Genomic DNA, 21589 nt, shown 5'->3' with positions numbered 1-21589 from the left:
TATCATCAGAAATATTTGCGGTGTGGTTTATCAGGCTTGCTTCCTAACTCTATTCTGTAGCTTAATTTACCTATATCTAATTTACTGTAATATTGTCTGGGCCAGTACACACGCCTCTTACCTCCACAAATTACTTATCATACAAAATACATTTGCAAGACTAGCCATCTCCTCTAATTACCTGGCTCCATCTACACCTTTGTTTAAGAAACAATATCTTGTCTATTTACAACATTAATGTCCAGCAAATTATGCATTTTCATCTACAAATGCTCATACCTCCCAGACAGTTTACCTAAACCCTTCAATGGATTCTTCCAGGCTAATTCTGAAATCCATCTATATAACACAAGACACTGCGATAACCTCTAGCCTCCCCTCTGTCACACCTCACATAGTCAATTCTCTATCAGATACAGAGGTACCTTACTCTGGAATTCATATCTTCACATTGCCAAAACCTCATCATCCCTCAATGTCAACTCAGTAATCTCCTTATAGCCCAACTCTCACACACTCACATCCACACATGCATATACCGTTTTTCAGTTCTTTGTGTTCGATTCATTTGTACTTTTATGATTAGTGTTTTTAAAAAATCTGTTTTAACAAACCTTTCTGATATTTTTTACTTATGTTTTGTATGTAGTTTTTTTGTGGTGTGATTTTTATATATGCCCTTGGGCTTCCAACCACACCTGCACACCGCTTTTTATTTATTTATTTATTTGTTTTTATCAGTGTCGTTGCTTATCACTTATTTGATTATTTGATTTGGTGCAAATAAATTCAACCTTAAACCTTAAACTGTAGACACTAATAGTCATGTTTGCCCGGTAAAGGTCTTTCTGGTATTGATAACGGAGTTGGGAAGGGGAGGAATATTTACCACACATACAGTATACTGTATTACCACAGCTGATGGTATGCCGAAGGGGTCCTCCAGCATAGCCTACTGACAGGCCCTGATTTTAGCTTGCCAGAGAATGACCGCATATACATTCTTTGTACATGTAATTCCAAGATAAGGGAAATAAATTAAAAAGACAACACTATCTCTACTTCCACAAATCTTAATCTGAACACCTAAATTGGAAGATTTACTGGTGACTTGTGTTTGGGGGGTAGATGGTTGCTTGGTTTACATCCATGGTTCTTACATAAAAAGACAGATGGGAAATGGATGACCTCATCACCTGAGCATATGCCCCTTCAGCAGGTGAGCAAAGTGGCAGGCTTTAGAAACGCTGTGTCGGAACAAGATGGTTGAATGACTACTGAGTTTCTGTGGTGATCCATTCTGTAATAATGGGAAGCCTCACTTAGAGTAAATTATAGAAGATTGTGTGCATCAATTAACTTTAATTTAAAAAACATTTGGAGGGGAGCAAATGGATTTGTTAGACAGGCAACTCAAATACCATATATCCCCAAAAAAGTGTAACTTTAAAGGGATACTTCGGGATTTTGGCAAAAATAGTATGCTAGCGGATACCCATAGACTTCCAATCATTGCGCTAACACTAGTTAGCATTGGCTTGCGAAACTACCTCAAACTTCCTTCATACTGGACACAGAGACATAAAAATGGTATCCACAAGTTCATCCAGAGTGGGATTGCTGCAATTTAGAGTATGATCCAATTGTAAGCATTAGCAACAGAGCATATGGGAAAACAAACAAGAAATGGAGGCGGAGGGGTGGCTGCCATTTTATGGGCTCTTAACCAACCGTGCTATTTTGTTTGTTTTTTCGCGTTGTTTGTAACTTATTTTGTACAAAATGTTTGTTTGTACAAAAGCTATATAAAGCTATACTGTTACACTGGCAATACTAAAGTGTCTATAAGAACATCATATAGTCAAAGGTATATGAAATACAAATGGTATAGAGAGAAATAGTCCTATCATTTCTATAAAAACTACAACCTAAAACTTCTTAACTGGGAATATTGAAGACTCATGTTAAAAGGAACCACCAGCTTTCATATGTTCTTATGTTCTTATGTTCTGAGCAAGGAACTTAAACATGAGCTTTTTTACATGGCACATAATGTACTTTCACTTTCTTCTCCAACACTGTGTTTTGCATTATTTAAACCAAATTGAACATTATTTGAGACTAAATGGATTTTATTTATATAATATATTAAGTTAAAATAAAAGTGTGGTCGACCGATTATGATTTTTCAACGCTTATACCGATTATTGGAGGACCAAAAAAGCCGATACCGATTAATCGGACGATTTAAAAAAATATATATTTGTAATAATGACAATTACAACAATGCTGAATTAACACTTATTTTAACTTACTATAATACATCAATAAAATCAATTTAGCCTCAAGTAGATCATGAAATAATAAATAATGCAAAAACAAAGTGTTGGAGAAGAAAGTAAAAGTGCAATATGTGCTATGTAAGAAAGCTAACGTTTCAGTTCCTTGCTCAGAACATGAGAACATATGAAAGCTGGTGGTTCCTTTTAACATGAGTCTTCAATATTCCCAGGTAAGAAGTTTTAGGTTGTAGTTATTATAGGAATTATAGGACTATTTCCCTCTATACCATTTGTATTTCATTAACCTTTGACTATTGGATGTTCTTATAGGCACTTTAGTATTGCCAGTGTAACAGTATAGCTTCCGTCCCTCTCCTCGCTCCTCCCTGGGCTTGAACCAACAACACAGCGACAACAGCCACCACATCGAAGCAGCGTTTCCCATGCAGAGCAAGGGAAACAACCACCCCAAGGCTCAGAGCGAGTGAAGTTTGAAATGCTATTAGCACGCGCTAACTAGCCAGCCATTTCACTTCGGTCACACCAGCCTCATCTCGGGAGTTGATAGGTTTGAAGTCATAAACAGCGCAATGCTTGACGCACAACGAAGAGCTGCTGGCAAAACGCACGAAAGTGCTGTTTGAATGAATGTTTACACGCCTGCTTCTGCCTACCACCGCTCAGTCAGATACTTAGATACTTGTATGCTTGTATGATCAGTCAGATTATATGCAACATAGGACACGCTAGATAATATCTAGTAATATCATCGACCTCTAGTTCATTCAGTATTTTTAGAATTGTCATTTATTACAAATTTATATATATATAAAAATCGTCCGATTAATCGGTATCAGCTTTTTTTGGTCCTCCAATCATCGGTATCAGTATCGGTCGACCTCTAGTACATAATACCCCAACCAGAAGCCATGGATTACAGGCAGCATCCGCACTGAGCTAAATAATAATAAAAAGTAACACAATAAGAAAAACAATAACAATAACAACACCGGCTCCGACGCTTGCAAACTATTACAGACTACAAAGAGAAGCACAGTCGCGAGCTGCCCAGTGATACGAGCCTACCAGATGAGCTAAATAACTTCTATGCTCGCTTCGGGGCAAGTAACACTAAAACATGCATGAGAGCATCAGCTGTTCCGGACAACTGTGTGATCACGCTCTCCGCAGCCGATGTGAGTAAGACCTTTAAACAGGTCAACATTCACAAGGCCGCAGGGCCAGACGGATTACCAGGACGTGTACTCCGAGCATGCGCTGACCAACTGGCAAGTGTCTTCACTGGCATTTTCAACCTCTCCCTGTCTGAGTCTGTAATACCAACAGGTTTCAAGCAGACCACCATAGTCCCTGTGTCCAAGAACACTAAAGTAACCTGCATAAATGACTACCGACCCGTAACACTCACGTCTGTAGCCATGAAGTGCTTTGAAAGGCTGGCCATGGCTCACATCAACACCATTATCCCAGAAACCCTAGACCACACCAATTTGCATACCACCCCAACAGATCCACAGTTCATGCAATCTCTATTGCACTCCACACTGCCCTTTCACACCTGGACAAAAGGAACACCTATGTGAGAATGCTGTTCATTGACTACAGCTCAGCATTCAACACCATAGTGCCCTCAAAGCTCATCACTAAGCTAAAGACTCTGGGACTAAACACCTCCCTCTGCTACTGGATACTGGACTTCCTGACGGGCCGCCCCCAGGTGGTAACGGTATACCCTGATGAAGACAGCTTGTCTGTCAAAACGTTGGTTATAAAATTATTGCATCTGAGCTCCTAGAGTGTGCGTCTCTCATTTCATTTTTCAAGTGTTCTACTCCGCTAGCCAGCACCTTGCCTAAACAGGCATGCGTTTCTTTCGCCTCTAGATAAGAGTAGGTAACAACATATCCGCCACGCTGATCCTCAACACGGGGGCCCCTCAGGGGTGTGTGCTCAGTCCCCTCCTGTACACACTGTTCACTCATGGCTGCACGGCCAGGTACGACTCCAACATCATCATTAAGTTTGCCGATGACACAACAGTGGTAGGCCTGATCACCAAAAACAACGAGACAGCCTATTGGGAGGAGGTCAGAGACCTGACAGTGTGGTGCCAGGACAACAACCTCTCCCTCAACGTGCTCAAGACAAAGGAGATGATTGTGGACTACAAGAAAAGGAGGACCGAGCATGCCCCCATTCTCATTGACGGGGCTGTGGTGGAACAGGTTGAGAGTTTCAAGTTCCTTGGTATCCACATCACCAACAAACTAACATGGTCCAAGCACACCAAGACTGTCGTGAAGAGGGCAAGACAAAACCTATTCCCCCTCAGGAGACTGTAAATATTTGCCATGGGTCCTCAGATCCTCAAAAGGTTCTACAGTTGCACCAGAGAGAGCATCCTGACTAGTTGCATCACTGCCTGGTATGGCAACAGTCGGTGTACGACCACAAGGTACTCAAGAGGGTAGTGCGTACTGCCCAGTACATCACTGGGGCCAAGCTTCCTGCCATCCAGGACCAGGCAGTGTCAGAGGAAGGCCCTAAAAATTGTCAAAGACTCCAGCCACGCTAGTCATAGAGTGTTGTCTCTGCTACCGTACGGAAAGCGGTACTGGAGCGCCAAATGTCTAACCAGACTATTTGCATTGCCCCCCTCTTTTAAGTTGCTGCTACTCTCTGTGTATTATCTATGCATAGTCACTTTAATAACTCTACCTACTTGTATATATTACCTCGACTAACCGGTGCCCCCGCAAATTGACTCCATACCAGTACACCTTGTACATAGCCTCACTATTGTTATTTTACTGCTGCTTTTTAAAAACGGTTTAATTTATTTCACCTTTATTTAACCAGGTAGGCTAGTTGAGAACAAGTTCTCATTTGCAACTGCGACCTGGCCAAGCTAAAGCAAAGCAGTACGACACATACAACAGAGTTACACATGGAATAAACAAACATACAGTCAATAATACAGTAGAAAAATCTATATACAGCATGTGCAAATGAGGTAAGATAAGGGAGGTAAGGCAATAAATAGGCCATGGTGGTAAAGTAATTACATTATAGCAATTAAACACTGGAATGGTAGGATGTGCAGAAGATGAATGTGCAAATTGAGATACTGGGGTGCAAAGGAGCAAGATAAATAAATAAATACAGTATGGGGATGAGGTAGATTGGATGGGCTATTTACAGATGAGCTATGTACAGGTGCAGTGATCTGTGAGCTGCTCTGACAGCTGGTGCTTAAAACTAGTGATGGAGGTAAGAGACTCCAGCTTCAGAGATTTTTGCAGTTATTGGCAGCAGAGAACTGGAAGGAGAGGCCGCCAAAGGAAGAATTGGCTTGGGGGTGACCAGTGAGATAAGCCTGCTGGAGCGTGTGCTACGGGTGGGTGCTGCTATAGTGACCAGTGAGCTGAGATAAGGTGGGGTTTTACCTAGCAGAGACTTGTAGATGACCTGGAGCCAGTGGGTTTGGCAATGAGTATGAAGCGAGGGCCAGCCAACGAGATCATACAGGTCGCAGTGGTGGGTAGAATATGGGGCTTTGGTGACAAAACGGATGGCACTGTGATAGACTGCTTCCAATTTGTTGAGTGTTGGAGGCTATTTTGTAAACGACATCGCCGAAGTCGAGGATTGGTAGGATGGTCAGTTTTAAGAGGGTATGTTTGGCAGCACGAGTGAAGGATGCTTTGTTGCGAAATAGGAAGCCGATTCTAGATTACATTTTGGATTGGAGATGTTTAATGTCAGTCTGGAAGGAGAGTTTACAGTCTAACCAGACACCTAGGTATTTGTAGTTGTCCACATATTCTAAGTCAGAACCGTCCAGAGTAGTGATGCTGGACGGGCGGACAGGTACGGGCAGTGATCGGTTGAAGAGCATACATTTAGTTTTACTTGCATTTAATTAAGAGCAGTTGGAGGCCACGGAGGAGAGTTGTATGGCATTGAAGCTCATCTGGAGGTTAGTTAACACAGTGCCCAACAAAGGGCCAGAGGTATACAGAATGGTGTCGTCTGCGTAGAGGTGGATCAAAGAATCACCAGCAGCGAGAGCGACATCATTGATGTGTACAGAGAAGAGATTCGGGCCAGGAATTGAACCCTGTGGCGCCCACAGGTCCGGACAACAGACCCTCCAATTTGACATACTGAACTCTATCGGAGAAGTAGTTGGTGAACCAAGCGAGGCAATCATTTGAGAAACCAAGGCTGTTGAGTCTGCCAATAAGAATGCTGTGATTGACAGAGTCGAAAGCCTTGGCCCGGTCGATGAATACGGCTGCACAGTAATGTCTCTTATCGATGGCGGTTATGATATCGTTTAGGACCTTGAGCATGGCTGAGGTGCACCCATGACCAACTCTGAAACCAGATTGCATAGCGAAGAAGGTACGGTGAGATTCGAAATGGTTGGTAATCTGTTTGTTAACTTGGCTTTCAAAGACCTTAGAAAGGCAGGGTAGAATAGATATAGGTCTGTAGCAGTTTGGGTCCAGAGTGTATCCCCCTTTGAAGAGGGGGATGACCGCGGCAGCTTTCCAATCTTTGGGAATCTCAGACGATACAAAAGAGAGGTTGAACAGGCTAGTAATAGGGGTTGCAATAATTTCGGCAGATAATTTTAGAAAGAGAGGGTCCAGATTGTCTAGCCCGGTTGATATGTAAGGGTCCATATTTTGCAGCTCTTTCAGAACATCAGCTATCTGGATTTGGGTGAAGGAGTAGTGGGGGAGGTTTGGGCGAGTTGCTGTGGGGAGCGCAGAGCTGTTGACCGGGGTAGGGGTAGCCAGGTGGAAAGCATGGCCAGCCGTAGAAAAATGCATATTGATATTCTCAATTATTGTGGATTTATCAGTAGTGACAGGTCAATTAGAAAGGCCTGTTTGCAGAAGTGTTTTAGGGAGAGTTTGACAGTGATGAGGGGTGGTCATTTGACCGCAGACCCATTACGGATGCAGGCAATGAGGCAGTGATCTCTGAGATCTTGGTTAAAAACAGCAAAGGTGTATTTGTAGGGCGAGTTAGTTAGGATGATATCTATGAGGGTGCCCGTGTTTACGGATTTGGGGTTGTACCTGGTAGGTTCATTGATCATTTGTGTGAGATTGAGGGCATCAAGCTTAGATTGTAGGATGGCCAAGGTGTTAAGCATGTCCCAGTTTAGGTCACCTAGCAGCACGAGCTCAGAAGATAGATGGGGGGCAATCAATTCACATATGGTGTCCAGGGCACAGCTGGGGGCAGAGGGTGGTCAATAGCAAGCGGCAATGGTGAGAGACTTGTTTCTGGAAAGGTGCATTTTTAGAAGTAGAAGCTTGAATTGTTTTGGTACAGACCTGGATAGTAGGATAGAACTCTGCAGGCTATCTCTGCAGTAGATTGCAACACCACCCCCTTTGGCAGTTCTATCTTGGTGGAAAATGTTATAGTTAGGGATGGAATTTTCTGGGGTTTTGGTGGTTTTCCTAAGCCAGGATTCAGACACGGCTAAGACATCCGGCAGAATGTGCTAAAGCAGTGAATAAAGCAAACTTAGGGAGTAGGCTTCTAATGTTAACATGCATGAAACCAAGGCTTTTTTGGTTACTGAAGTCAACAAATGAGAGCACCTGGGGAGTAGGAGTGGAGCTAGGCACTGCAGTTCGGAGAAGTAGGATAAGGGTACGGATAAAGGCTTTAAGAACTGGCCGTCTAGCACGTTCGGAACAGAGAGTAAAGGAGCAGGTTTCTGGGCACGATAGCTTAGATTCAAGGCATAATGTACAGCCAAAGGTATGGTAGGAAGAGAGTACATTGGAGGTAAACCTAGGCATTGAGTAATGTAGAGAGAGAGATATAGAGACGTTTAAACCAGGTGATGTCATCGCATATGTGGGAGGTGGAACAACATGGTTGGTTAAGGCATATTGAGCAGGGCTATAGGCTCTACAGTGAAATAAGACAGTAATCACTAACCAGGACAGTAATGGACAAGGCATATTGATATTAGGAAGAGGCATGCGTAGCCAAGTGATCATATAGGTCCAGTGGTGGTTGGGCTGGCTGGTTACGCGGCGATTCAGACAGTTAACAGGCCTGTGCTAGAAAGCTAGCAGGCCGGGTCTAGTAAGCTAGCATAAGGGCCTTAGAGGGATGGGGGAAAAGTCTGTTTTTGCCTCCTCGTGCTGTGACATCGATAGACCAGTCGTGGAATTAGTAGGGTTCCAAGTAGCAGAGGGGTCCAAGTCCAGTTGGCCAAATGGGTATAGTAGTCGCAAGAAACTGGCCAGTGGATCAGCTAACAGTCCAATATGCTATAGATAGCTAGCAGGCCGCGGTTAGCAGAATGGGCCTTCAGGGGACTTCGCGCCTGAGGGGTCTGTTGGGATCCTCGGGCAGATTATGTCGGTATTCCAGTCGTGAAGGATCAGCGGGGTTCCGTGCCCCGTACCGACAGTAGAAGGGGTCTGGATATTGTAGCCGAGGAGAGGGCTTCAGGAGTAGCCCAGGAGCCCTAGCCAGGAGATGGGTCTAGCATGGGCTAGCCCCAGGCTAGTTGGTGCTTGCTCCGGGACGGAAACTTTAGTTATTTATTATTATTTGTTACTTTTATTTATTTTTTTATTTTTTTTGTATTTTTCTTAAAACTGCATTTTTGGTTAAGGGCTTGTAAGTAAGCATTTCACTGTAAGGTCTACACCTATCGTATTCGGCGCATGTGACAAATACAATCTGGTTTGATTCGAAAATGTATTCAAAATGCTTGTCCTCTGCTGGTGATTTGCAGGATAAGCAATGATACAAGTAAAAGGAGGGATGTGATTGGCTACAATATTTCAGTATTAAATGGGACACAATTTTTAAACTAGCAGAGATCCCACTCTGTAACGTTGGTATGCCCGTAGGGTATATTAGGTCCAACAATATATTTAAAAATATGCCAAATTAAAGTCATATCCTTTTAAATGTTTTTATGCTTTTAGATACAACTGTCAAATATATGTCAACAATCAGTCCTCCAAAGGACCATTCTATGGATATTTTGGGGGGGAGGGGAACCAACACATTTTGGTATATTTTTTACCTTATTTCTTGAGGAATCACTCATGAAGCAACTGGTGGGTACAGAAGAGAACAGAACAGGAACAGGGTTGAACGACTATTTCCCCTGGCACTATTTCCTGGAGAGAGACTTCCTGGCTGCTTGGCGAAACAAGCGTCAAGGTCACTGTATTAGCTGGCCAGTGAAGAATCAGACAGGCTATAACAGCACCAGTCTACCAGGGAGACATTGGTTGTCAGAGGTCATTCTCCTTGACTAACAGAATGTGGAGATGGATAAAGCCCAAAGAGAAGCTGGCAGAAACAGATAAAGTATAAATAGAAGGAAAATAGTTGTAAAAAGTATTACATCTACATACTGTACCTATAGATGTAACATTTGAAAATAATGTACAGTTATTTTTTTAGAATTAAAAAATTAAAACCAATCGTTAATCTAGTGAGGAAAAACAAAAACCCTTTCACCGGCATTCAGGATCCCAATTCTTATTACAATCATTGTTTTCTGTGATTATGTGTCCCAGAGCATACCAGATTACGGACATTTTTTAAATAACATTAGAAACAAAACACCCACTAGACAAAGACATAAAAGGAACACACATCTCCTGCTACCCTTGCAAAACATTCAGGCAAGCGCACACACATGGACAAATGCCCGCAGGAGCACAGGCACATGCGTGCTTACACACACACACACACACACACACACACACACACACACACACACACACACACACACACATACATACACACACACTTTCCCAGGAGCTACTGCATTCGGCCAGCCCACAGTGAGGTAAACACTTTGCCATTAGAGTTTATACTAGTAGGTCAGGTAGGTACTGTAAATGTAGTGGTGGCTCTCCACCATTACTCAAATGGGCAGCAGCATCATACATACACCCACTAGTCTATTGAAGAAGTGAGGAAGCTGTTGGCATTTATCCATATTCCATTTTCCACCACACAGCAGAAAACATATCCAGGACATCCAAACAATAGACCAAGGTATTACGTTTGCAGTAGAACACAGGCAAGCATTTTGGCATCAGATCAAATCTGCTAATCAACTTTTTAAGGTGCATTCATCATGTTGAAGTGAATTATAGTTGTATAACTAACTAAAGCCTCTTCAGAAGACTTCTTAACTTTTATAGAATACCAAAACTCCCAACATGAATCAATATTTGTGATTTGGTGATGCCAAATAAGGTTTTGTGAGAGCTCCTGATTTGAAGATAACATTTGTGAACCATCTTGAGATCTCTTGGGGACAGCATGCATCATTCCAATGCAGAACACACAATTTGTTTTATGAACCACACAAGTGGAGAGAGAGAGAACCCAAACTGCTGAGAGAATGAGAGGGAGAGAGAGCGAGGAAAAAGCAAAGAGATTGGAAGAAAGATAAAAAGCGAGGAAGAGAACGCGAGTGAGAAAGAGAATGAGAGAGAGAGAGAGAGAGAGAGAGAGAGAGAATGAGAGAGAGAGAATGAGAGAGAGAGAGAATGAGAGAGAGAGAATGAGAGAGAGAGAATGAGAGAGAGAATGAGAGAGAGAGAGAATGAGAGAGAGAGAATGAGAGAGAGAGAGAGAGAGAGAGAGAGAATGAGAGAGAGAGAGAATGAGAGAGAGAGAATGAGAGAGAGAGAGAATGAGAGAGAGAATGAGAGAGAGAGAGAATGAGAGAGAGAGAATGAGAGAGAGAGAATGAGAGAGAGAGAATGAGAGAGAGAATGAGAGAGAGAATGAGAGAGAGAGAATGAGAGAGAGAGAGAGAGAGAGAGAGAGAGAGAGAGAGAGAGAGGGAGAGAGAGAGAGAGAGAGAGAGAGAGAGAGAGAGAGAGAATGGAAGTGAGACAGGGAGGGAAAGAGGGAAATAGGGAGGACTTACCCCAACGTGGTCATTGTGACAATGGTGTACCAGAAGGAGGCTGGAATGCTGGTGAACTTGGTCGACGACGACCCCTTCTCTGCGTAGAACATGACCGTGGCGAAGATGATGATGGCCATGGTGAGGGAGAAGAGGAGAAAGCCCAGCTCGGAGGCGCAGCTCTTCAGCGTGTACCCCAGGATCCTGAGGCCCTGCGAGTGGCGGGAGAACTTGAAGATGCGGAACACACGGAACACTCTGAGCGTGACGAAGGCCCCACTCACATCCTCATTGTCTGTCATCACCAGGCCGATGTAGTAGGGAAAGATGGCTACCACGTCTATGATGCTCATCACACTGCGCATAAATTGGTAGCGGCTGGGTGCGGCGAACAGTCTCATGAGGTACTCCACAGTGAAGATGAGGACGCAGGCTGTGTCCATGCAGAAGAAGGCGATGGTATAGCGCTCGCCACACGGCATATCCTTCTGTGAAGGCGTGGCACCGCAAGGTACCGTCTCTATCACGTTGGTGAGGACTGAGATGGCGATGAAGAAGCCGGTGACATAGTAGAACACAAGGGCCATGGTGGAGGTGTGAGGGTTCTCAAAGGCCCTCCACATGGTCTCTCTGTATGTCATGTTGGGCAGCTTGCAGTCCTTGTTGTCATCCTGGTCATCCTGGAGACGCTCCGCGTTCTCCCGCTTCCGGTCCTTGTACTCTTCGTAGCAGCAGTCGCCGATGATCTCCGGAATGATGCCGAAGAAAGTTAGCTCTTCGTCATAGGCCGAGATGCACTCGTAGCGAGGATAGTGCAACTTTCCCGTCCGGTAGAAGTTGAGAATGCTGCGGAAGGAGTCTGGGTCCCGGTCGAAAAAGTACTCCTTTGTCTCCTCATCGTAAAAAAACTGTTTCTCTGAGCTTCCCAGCAGGGTGTCTGGGTAGCGGTCCAGTGTGGTCCTCCAGGTCTGGAAGCGTCGTCCACTCACGTTCAGGATGATCAGCTCGTCATGTCTCTTTCTGTGGTCTCTAGGAGCAATGGGCATGGGGCAGTTGGCCACAGGCATCCAGCCAATAGCTGCTGCCCGTGCAAAGGGAAGCCATGCAGCCACTCCTGCCGCCATGGCGACTCACTCTGTGTTCCGGCTTGCCTTAAAATGACCTGCCATCTTGAGCAGAGAAACAGACAAAACACACAATCAGTAACAACTCATGAATACAACATTTCCATGATAAGGTGATTGCATGGTACAGTGCCTTCAGAAGTTTTTCACACCCCTTGACTTTTTCCAGATGTTGTTGTGTTACAGCCTGAATTTAAAAAGGCTTTACATTTAAATTGTTTGTCACTGGCCTACACGCATCGTTTTTGTTTGTGGAAGACAGACGGAAGACTGAGGGACCACCTGTGATAATTAGCGATCTAGCATGCTCCGAACAACTGTGCGTAACGGAAGAAGGCCACCAGAAATGTGCTGTCATTGAGCAAAACTGCAATCTGCAACTGTGAAGAAGGTGGCCAGTTTATTAGGTCACCGCCCAATTCCTGAAAAGGGTTCGCTCCTACAGACACTTGGCCATACTGTTCGATTGAACATTAAAATGCGCAAAACAAGTGACCCAAGCAGCATTGAGCGTGGTGGTATGATCGTCTGTGCCAGGCACGCTGGTTCCAGTATCTCACAAATGGCCGGCTTCCTGGGCTTTTCATGGACGGCAGTGTCTAGGGTTTCCTGATAATGGTGCGACAAACTAAAAACATCCAGTCAGTGGCCTTTTTATGGAGCGAAAACAGCTTGTTGATGAGAGGTCCAAGGAGAATGGCAAGAATCGTGCAAGCTAATAGGCAAGCCACAAACAGGCAAAAAACGGTGCAGTACAACACTAGAGTGTGCAGATCGGCATCTGAGAAAGCACAACTCGTCGGTCCTTGTCACGGATGGGCTATTATAGCAGACGACCACACTGGATTCCACTCCTATCAGCTAAAAACAAGAAGAAACAGCTCCAGTGGGCACACCATCACCAACAATTGACAATTGAGGAGTGGAAAAACATTGCCTGGTCTGACGAATCCCGGTTCCTGTTGCATCATGCTGACGGCAGAGTCAGGATTTGGCATAAGCAGTCCATGGCCCCATTCTGCCTGGTGTCAACAGTACAGGCTGATGGTGGTGTAATGGTGTGGGGAATGTTTTCCTGGCACACGTTAGGTCCCTTGATGCCAATTGAGTAACGTTTCCATTCCCCAAATAATTCAGGCTGTTTTGGAGGCAAAGGGGGGTTCGACCCAGTACTAGATGGGTGTACCTAATAACTATATTTTGCATTTATTTTGATGTGATATGAAAGTAAAGAGATTAATGTTTCTACAACCGTATTGCAATGGAGAATCGATTTGGCTTTAGATGGAGTATTTGGCAGTCTACCTCTGAAAATAACATATAAGGTCCTTGGACCAATGGTAGGCTCCTTAAGAGTACATCTTGGGCTATGGATGCAAGGATTATAACAAGAATCCCTCTGCAAGAACACCACCTCTAAAAGACCTCTAAGCAGGCTGTCAAATTCCCTGTCATTTCCAGAGCTCACAGAACAGAATGTTTAAGACAGAGAGGATAATGTGAAGTATCGTTAGGAAGCTCTGTTAACAGCTATGACAAATAGAAGTGGTCTGTTCAGAATAGAACGAGACCTGTAGAGTCAGAATTGCATACCTGCCATACTGCTAAGTATGTATCCGATTTAAGGATAATATTTAGAACGATTGTCAAAATATCGAAAATCCAGTATACTTCTGCTTTTTTATTGCTCATTTAGATAATTTGATCACTCTTTTGTTGCTGCGAATTTTTCTGCAAAGCAGGAAATGCAAACGTGTGGTGTATTCGAGTTTTAATAAAGGTTTCTGAAGTTTGTCATTTCCACATTGAAATTTCAGACTTGATTTGCCTTAACAAAAAATATATCCATTCCTTATAATCCACATGTTAATTCACATTTCCTGTTGCTGCAGGATTAATTTCCTTCTGTTTGCAAACTGGCTCAGATGAAGATCCTGCATGCTGTAGCCTAGCGCTGGTTGAATACAATTCAGTAGTTTGATGAATAAGTAAAACATTTTTGCTGGTTTAACATTCCCATAACCATTCTCAACTCCGCATGTCAGGCTACTTGTAGAAAAAAAGACCAGCACATTAGAAACAAATAGGGACCACTCACGTGCTCAATCAAAGCTTTCTATATCACTTACCGCCAAACAAGGAAAGATCCCAATAAATGTATTGCGCGATCCTCCAGTAAAATAATTCCTCAGAGGAAAAGCTACATGTTTTGAAGTACGCATTGACAAAGGACCTCTATACGAATAAACGAACGAAGTATAGAGGAACACGAGATGGGGATGGATGTTGATGCGTTGAACGACCCGAAACGTGTTGATGGAATTCACCAAAACCTTGGATGTCTTTCTTTAAACCACACCTGCATCTAGTGGCACCTGCGGTTTGGACAGAAAGCACAGATTCATTTTGCAGTCTTCGGGATGATATTCACACCTACCTCATGTCGGTGAAGACTAGAATAGTGGATGATGGATGTAGGAGTCAGTCTCCGCAATGTCTCTCTCTCTCTCTCCCGCTCTCTCTCTCTCTCTCTATTTATCTCTTGTGCGCATAGGCTCTAACACTCTCCATCTCCCCTCATAAGTTTACCGTGACAAATCAGTCCACTCAACCAGCTACACGGACTGATTTGTCAACACTTTATTCATGTTTTTTCTTTCTTCTTTACGTTTTATTGGTTAATGTGAGAAAATACATCTTGATTATGCACGCCTTTATTGGGGGAGTTGGTATACTGTGAAAGTTCCTAATTCAATTATGTGCAGCACGGTGAGGGAAAGTTGCCTTCTAGAGAAATCTTATCACATGACAGTGTATAATAACTAGAACACTTGATAGTTATGATCGAGAAGGGTTTGCAGCGTGCTTTTTAACATTTTCTTTAGTACAGGGTAATATATCACGATTTAATGGTCATCTCGTCGTTTAAACCCACTCATCAAATCGAATGTTTACTCTATAATGAAAAGTGGAAGGCTTTTATATTTAGCCTCTATAACTTACACGTATTACCATGTAATGTGTAAGTAAATGCATTGTTAATTATCTTACAGGGTGAACATGTAAATGTTACGGCTCATCCGAACTGGGATTTGGGTTGAAAAATCCGAAAGGCTTGTTTTGACGGATTACAGAAATTCAAATTCAGAGCTCCAAAATGGTATTCCATACACTGTGATTGGAGGAAGCGTGGAAAGGTTATGTTGCTTTAAAAGTTGATTCAACGTTATCCCATTTAGGAGACAAGTAGATGAAAAATGCCCTTGAAAGATTTTGCTGAGTGCTAGAGAGCTCTTTGTTTATGCCCATTCAGGATCATTCACACCCTCTTAAACCATAGCACCACCAATCTCTTCAAGAATTAACATGTAAATGCAAGATCAACCATCAGCCTGGTCAACCTCTCCATTATCTCAGCCAATCATGGCTAGCCAGGAAAGACCCTGTCTTTCTTCTTTACAGCTCAGTGCTTTTTCCTTGGCTAAACTAGGCTAATCATTTAACATTTTTATTCATATTTAAGGATCACATATACGTTTGTAATTGAGGCACATAAAGTTCACATGTTCAACAAGGCATTTCTGAAAAGAAAAGAAAACGATAATTTTTCCAACTGCCCTACTGTGAAGAAGGAACTAGAGTCATCCACCCGCTGTTGGGCTGGCATGTCACAAATGATGGATGGTACATATTAAAATGTTTAAATCTTATTTTTAATTTTTTAATCATAGTGAGAAGTAATTAAGTAGGATTTGAGATCATACAAAATGTAGACCTCGAAACGAGGATTATATCCATATTTATTACCCAAGAGAGGCAGTAAACATTGGCCTGGGGAAAGTAGAGAGTTTAGAGTATTACTTTATTAATCCCAATTTGGGAAATTATTTTCTCATGCATCGTTAATGACTTGACAGGACGCAATGACAGGACACGTAACGATGACCAACACATGATTAAAAAACAAAAGGCACACGCACCAACCATAGTATCCCAAATTGAATAGTCTGATTCCAGTGCTGTTTTCCATCCTACTCTGGAAGGAAAACAGGAAGCAGCATTTCCCAATAGACGGTTAATCAATTACACTCATTAAAAAGCCTCATAGCTGTGTGGGTAAATAGGACCGTCTAAACCTCTCTGTGGAACATCTGGGCAGGATGTTACCTGCCACTGAAGCTGCTCCTGTGTTGCGTTAAAGTGTCGTGGAGTGGGTGTGTGTCATTGTCCATGATCGTGTCTGTTTTTACTGGCGGCCTTTTTATGAACATGTCTAGGCTGCAGCCAATTGTAGCAGTGGCTTTGTTAAGGATTTTGTAAAGCTAGTTTTAAGTCCTACTTAGCTAAATTCCCTTTCCAGCACATAGGGATAGGTCACTACACTCACCATTTTTTAATTTTTTTTACCTTTATTTAACTAGGCAAGTCAGTTAAGAACAAATTCTTATTTTCAATGATGGCCTAGGAACAGTGGGTTAACTGCCTTGCTCAGGGGCAGAACGGCAGATTTGTACCTTGTCAGCTCGGGGGTTTGAACTGGCAACCTTCCGGTTACTAGTCCAACGCTCTAACCACTAGGCTACCCTGTCGCCCTGTCACTGCTATAGAACATACAAAGCATTTTGTCACATACATTAAAAGATCCAAGCTTCCCTAAAAAGTACAGTCTGGATTGTTTTTGTTGCTTTGTAGACACTGTGAGAGTACTCCTTCCAGTTCAGTTTGTTGCCCACTAGTACACCCTAGTACTTACAAGAGTCAACAGTGCCAATCACTTCAAAATGAATAGAAATGGGATTAAAGACACATTTATTTGTCCTCAAATCTACCACTAGCTCCTTGGTCTTATCATGTGTCATATCACTGAGCATACAGCATGTGTCATCCAATTCCCTCGTTGCGCTGTGCAGACATATTATTCCGTAAGGGAGCTAAGCCTACACAACTCAGAGTATTTACTTGGCCTCAAGTTAACTGTTACTTAATAGCCTTCACAAACTTGGTCAACAAAAAAAATCTGGAACAATTGTCTTTCCCTGAGTACATCCGTATCCATACTTTACCGTTCAAAAAGGTCCCCCAGAAGGACATTCTTTCAACAATTTCCATTATGAATGTGAGGTATTCAAAAAGGCTCTAATTTGCTCTGGAGACCCTGAAGTAATGAAATAACCCTCCAACTTAAAATAGACACTAAAATAACACTAGAGTTAACATACTCACTGGCAACACACTGGTTCTGCTTTGGAAAACCCCTATTTTTCCACCCTACAAGCCTCCTAACCATAGAGAAGTTGAAGAAACACCAGACCTTCCTCACATCTCCCTCTTCAGTCCCATGCAGCCAGTCGATGCTTGTCTCAAGGCCCCCTCGGCTGACTGTGTCATGTTGGCCTTTTGAAAGGACCCCTTCACGGGGAACAGATGGAAGAAGAAGAAGAAGAAGTCTAGATGATGAAATGCACTTTTGATGAAAACCCCTGTAATGTAGCAAATGTTCTTCAGATGAAGGCATTTAAAAGCATTGCGTCTTTGAACAATTTATCTTAAATTAAATGTGTTTTAGAAAACACCCTGGCATGGAAGGTATTTTTAAGAATATGCATGCTCTAAGTAGCTGGAGGGATACTGATATGCGACACTATTCCATTACATAAACTCCTTTCATGTTCCTGCTAAAAGGATTTTGAAGGAGGAAAAAAATACAAAATGTGTCTTTCCACAAAAGATGAGAGAAGACTTGTTTTTCTTTCTTTTACTGGTGCAACTGTATTTCAATGTCATTGTTCTGCATGAATGTATCATTTACAGTACCAGTCAAAAGCTTGGACACACCTACTCATTTTAGTGTTTTACATTGTAGAATAATAGTGAAGACATCAAAACTATGAAATAACACATATGGAATCATGTAGTAACCAAAAAAGTGTTAAACAAATCAAAATATATTATATCTGAGATTCCTCAAAGTAGCCACCCTTTGCCTTGATGACAGCTTTGCACGCTCTTGGCATTCTCTTAACCAGCTTCATGAGGAAGTCACCTGGAATCCATTTAAATTAACAGGTGTGCCTTGTTAAAAGTTCATTTGTGGTATTTATTTCCTTCTTAATGCATTTGAGACAATCCGTTGTGTTGACCCAGACCCAGAGTTACCTCTGCTGCAGAGGATAAATTCATTAGAGTTAACTGCAGATTGCAGTCCAAATAAATGCTTCCCAGAGTTCAAGTAACAGACACATCTCAACATCAACTGTTTAGAGGAGACTGCATGAATCAGGCCTTCATGGTCGAATTGCTGCAAAGAAACCACTACTTAAGAACACCAATAAAAAGAAGAGACTTGCTTGGGCCAAAAAACACGAGTAATGGACATTAGACTGGTGGAAATCTGTTCTTTGGTCTGATGAGTCCAAATTTGAGATTCTTGATTCCAACCGCTGTGTCTTTGTGTGATGCAGAGTAGGTGAACAGATGATCTCCGCATGTGTGGTTCCCACCGTGAAGCATGGAGGGGGTGTGATGATGTGGGGGTGCTTTGCTGTTGACACTGTCTGTGATGTATTTAAGGCACACTTCAAGGCACACTTAACCAGGATGGCTACCACAGCATTCTGCATCAATACGCCATCCCATCTGGTTTAAGCTTAGTGGGACTATCATTTGTTTTTCAACAGAACAATGACCCAAAACATACCTCCAGGCTGTGTAAGGGCTATTTGACCAAGAAGGAGAGTGATGGAGTGCTGCATCAGATGACCTGGCCTTCACAATCACACTATCTCAACTCAATTGAGATGGTTTGAGATGAGTTGGACCGCAGAGTGAAGGAAAAGCAGCCAACAAGTGCTCAGCATATGTGGGAACTCCTTCAAGACTGTTGGAAAAGCATTCCAGGTGAAGCTGGTTGAGAGAATGCCAAGAGTGTGCAAAGCTGTCATCGAGGAAAAGGTGCTACTTTGAAGAATCTAAAATCTAAAATATATTTTTTGGGTTACAAAAAAACATGACTCCATATGTGTTATTTCATAGTTTTGATGTCTTCACTATTATTCTACAATGTAGAAAACAGTAAAAATAAAGAAAAACCCTTGAATGAGTGGGTGTGTCCAAACATTTGACTGTTACTGTATATTGGGACTAGATGTGAAGCTTTGCACTGTCAATCTTGATCTTTGTCTCACAATCATTATAACAACCACTCACGTTCAGTGATTAGTCATATGCTCAGAATGTTATTACACATTAGGTGCAATTATTCATGATGACCATATCGTAATGGGAAGAAATGTTTCTTCAAGGTAGAGAAGATGTTTTGGAGCGAAATTGGAATCTGAAAGAAACAGAATGTCTAAACTGTCGGGTCTTTGACACATTCCCCTTTTCTCCCGCTGAAAGATCAGCCACAAGATTGTCATGGGAACAGAAGAGGACTACCTGGTGCGGTGGTCTCAGGTACTGTTTGGACTACCACAAATCATCTCGGCTCCTTCACACACACACACACGCATGCTTTGCAGTTCCATCAACCCATCTATATACTGCAGGTAGCCTAGTGGTTAGAGCGTTGGGCTAGTAACCAAAAGGTTGTAAATAAGAATTTGTTCTTAACTGACCTGCCTTGTTAAATAAAGGTAACATTTTTTAAATATACCTCTCACACCCTACAGTAACCTGTGGATCATGAGAGAACCTTCATAAATTGGCAGAACGTTTACAACCTATTTGTTGACACTTTATGTCGTGTCCCGTAATACTTTATTTGAAATGAGACACCTTTGTTTATTCATAAGACATCCGTAAAGACTTTATATCATTTGATGCTGTACTTACTAAAAAGTCAGACACCCTTGACCATTCACAACACAGAGAGATTCACTTTCTATGATCTCTCTCCCTCTCTCTGCTCTGATAGACATGGGCCTGCAACTCTCATCTCTCCAGCGTTGCACTACATCATTTATTTCCTTACAGAATCATAGTTGCGCGAAGAGTTCTGGAGGAGCTGCAGCACCCCTGATAAATTGAATTATATTTGCCAAAGTTATAGAATTACTGCTGGTTTTTCAGAAAGAAATTAAATAATTCAGAATAGCCTACTACACCATGAGAATGCCTATAATGTAGCCACAGAGGATAAATAGCTTATTTAAAAAATTGCCGAGTTGTAGATTGTGTGTAATCCAATAACAACGCAGAGCCTACTACAATTGCCATCGATAAAATGCAATTGTCTTCATTGTCCGTAGCTTATGCCTGCCCATACCACAACCCCACCGCCACCAACAGGGACTCTGTCACAACGTTGACATTAGAAAACCGCTCACCCACACAATGCAATACACGTGGTCTGCGGCTTTGAGGCCAGTTGAACTTACTGCCAAATTCTTGAAAACAACTTTGGAGGCGGCTTACGGTAGATAAATTAACATTCAATTCTCTGGTAACAGCAGGTGGACATTCCTGCAGTTAACATGCCAATTGCACGCTCCATCAAACTTGAGACATCTGTGGCATTGTGGCAGTTTTACAAAACTGCACATTTTAGAGTGGCCTTATTGTCCCCAGCGCAAGGTGCGCCTGTGTAATTATCATGCTCTTTTGATATGCCACACCTGTTAGGTGGATAGATTATCTTGGCAAAGGAGAAATGCTCACTAACAGGGATGTAAACAAATTTATAAAGAACAGGTTTATGTCACATTTGACATTGGTGGTTGTGTCACACAGTTATACCACATTTATGAACTCTTTATAGAGCATGGCATATGGTCATAGATGTTTTGTAACACATTTATGTAGCGCTCATGGAGGCTTTATGAAGCCTTTATAAGCTGAAAGTCATTGAAAGCGGGACTGTATAGGTCATATTATACACATTTTCTAATCATATACTGTCCATATTGTCTGTACACACCATCATATACATATATATTTACATTCCAGACTCTGACATTGCTCGTTCTGATATTTCTTTTTTTCTTTTGGGGATTTATGTGTATTGTTTGGTATTATTGCACTACTGGAGCTAGAAACATTTGCATTTTTGCTACACCTGCAAAACATCTGCAAAATATGTGTATGCGACCAACTAAATAAAGTTTTATTTTATTTGGATTTGGTCTCGCCCTTCGATCATTGCCAGATTTCCTTTGACTGAGCATTGTCAGGTCAACTACAAGATGAATAGCTAGATCGCCTGGGGCTATTAATGTGGCTATCAATCT

The 21589-nt window shown here is 42.4% G+C and overlaps 1 protein-coding gene across 1 annotated transcript in view; it reads right to left on the bottom strand.

The window, feature by feature from the left end:
• The window catches only part of LOC109890155 (potassium voltage-gated channel subfamily D member 3-like), a 108821-nt gene extending 96420 nt beyond the window's left edge, over positions 1-12401 (bottom strand). Inside the window, exon 1 of the mRNA XM_031824799.1 lies at positions 11260-12401. Coding sequence (XP_031680659.1) covers positions 11260-12362 — 1103 coding nt within the window. The 5' untranslated portion in view covers positions 12363-12401. The remainder of the gene's footprint in view (positions 1-11259) is intronic.
• Positions 12402-21589: the final 9188 nt, after the last annotated feature.

Source organism: Oncorhynchus kisutch, linkage group LG5 (genome assembly GCF_002021735.2).
Source record: "Oncorhynchus kisutch isolate 150728-3 linkage group LG5, Okis_V2, whole genome shotgun sequence".
Taxonomy (NCBI): domain Eukaryota; kingdom Metazoa; phylum Chordata; class Actinopteri; order Salmoniformes; family Salmonidae; genus Oncorhynchus; species Oncorhynchus kisutch.
This window is presented reverse-complemented; position numbering and strand designations above follow the sequence as displayed.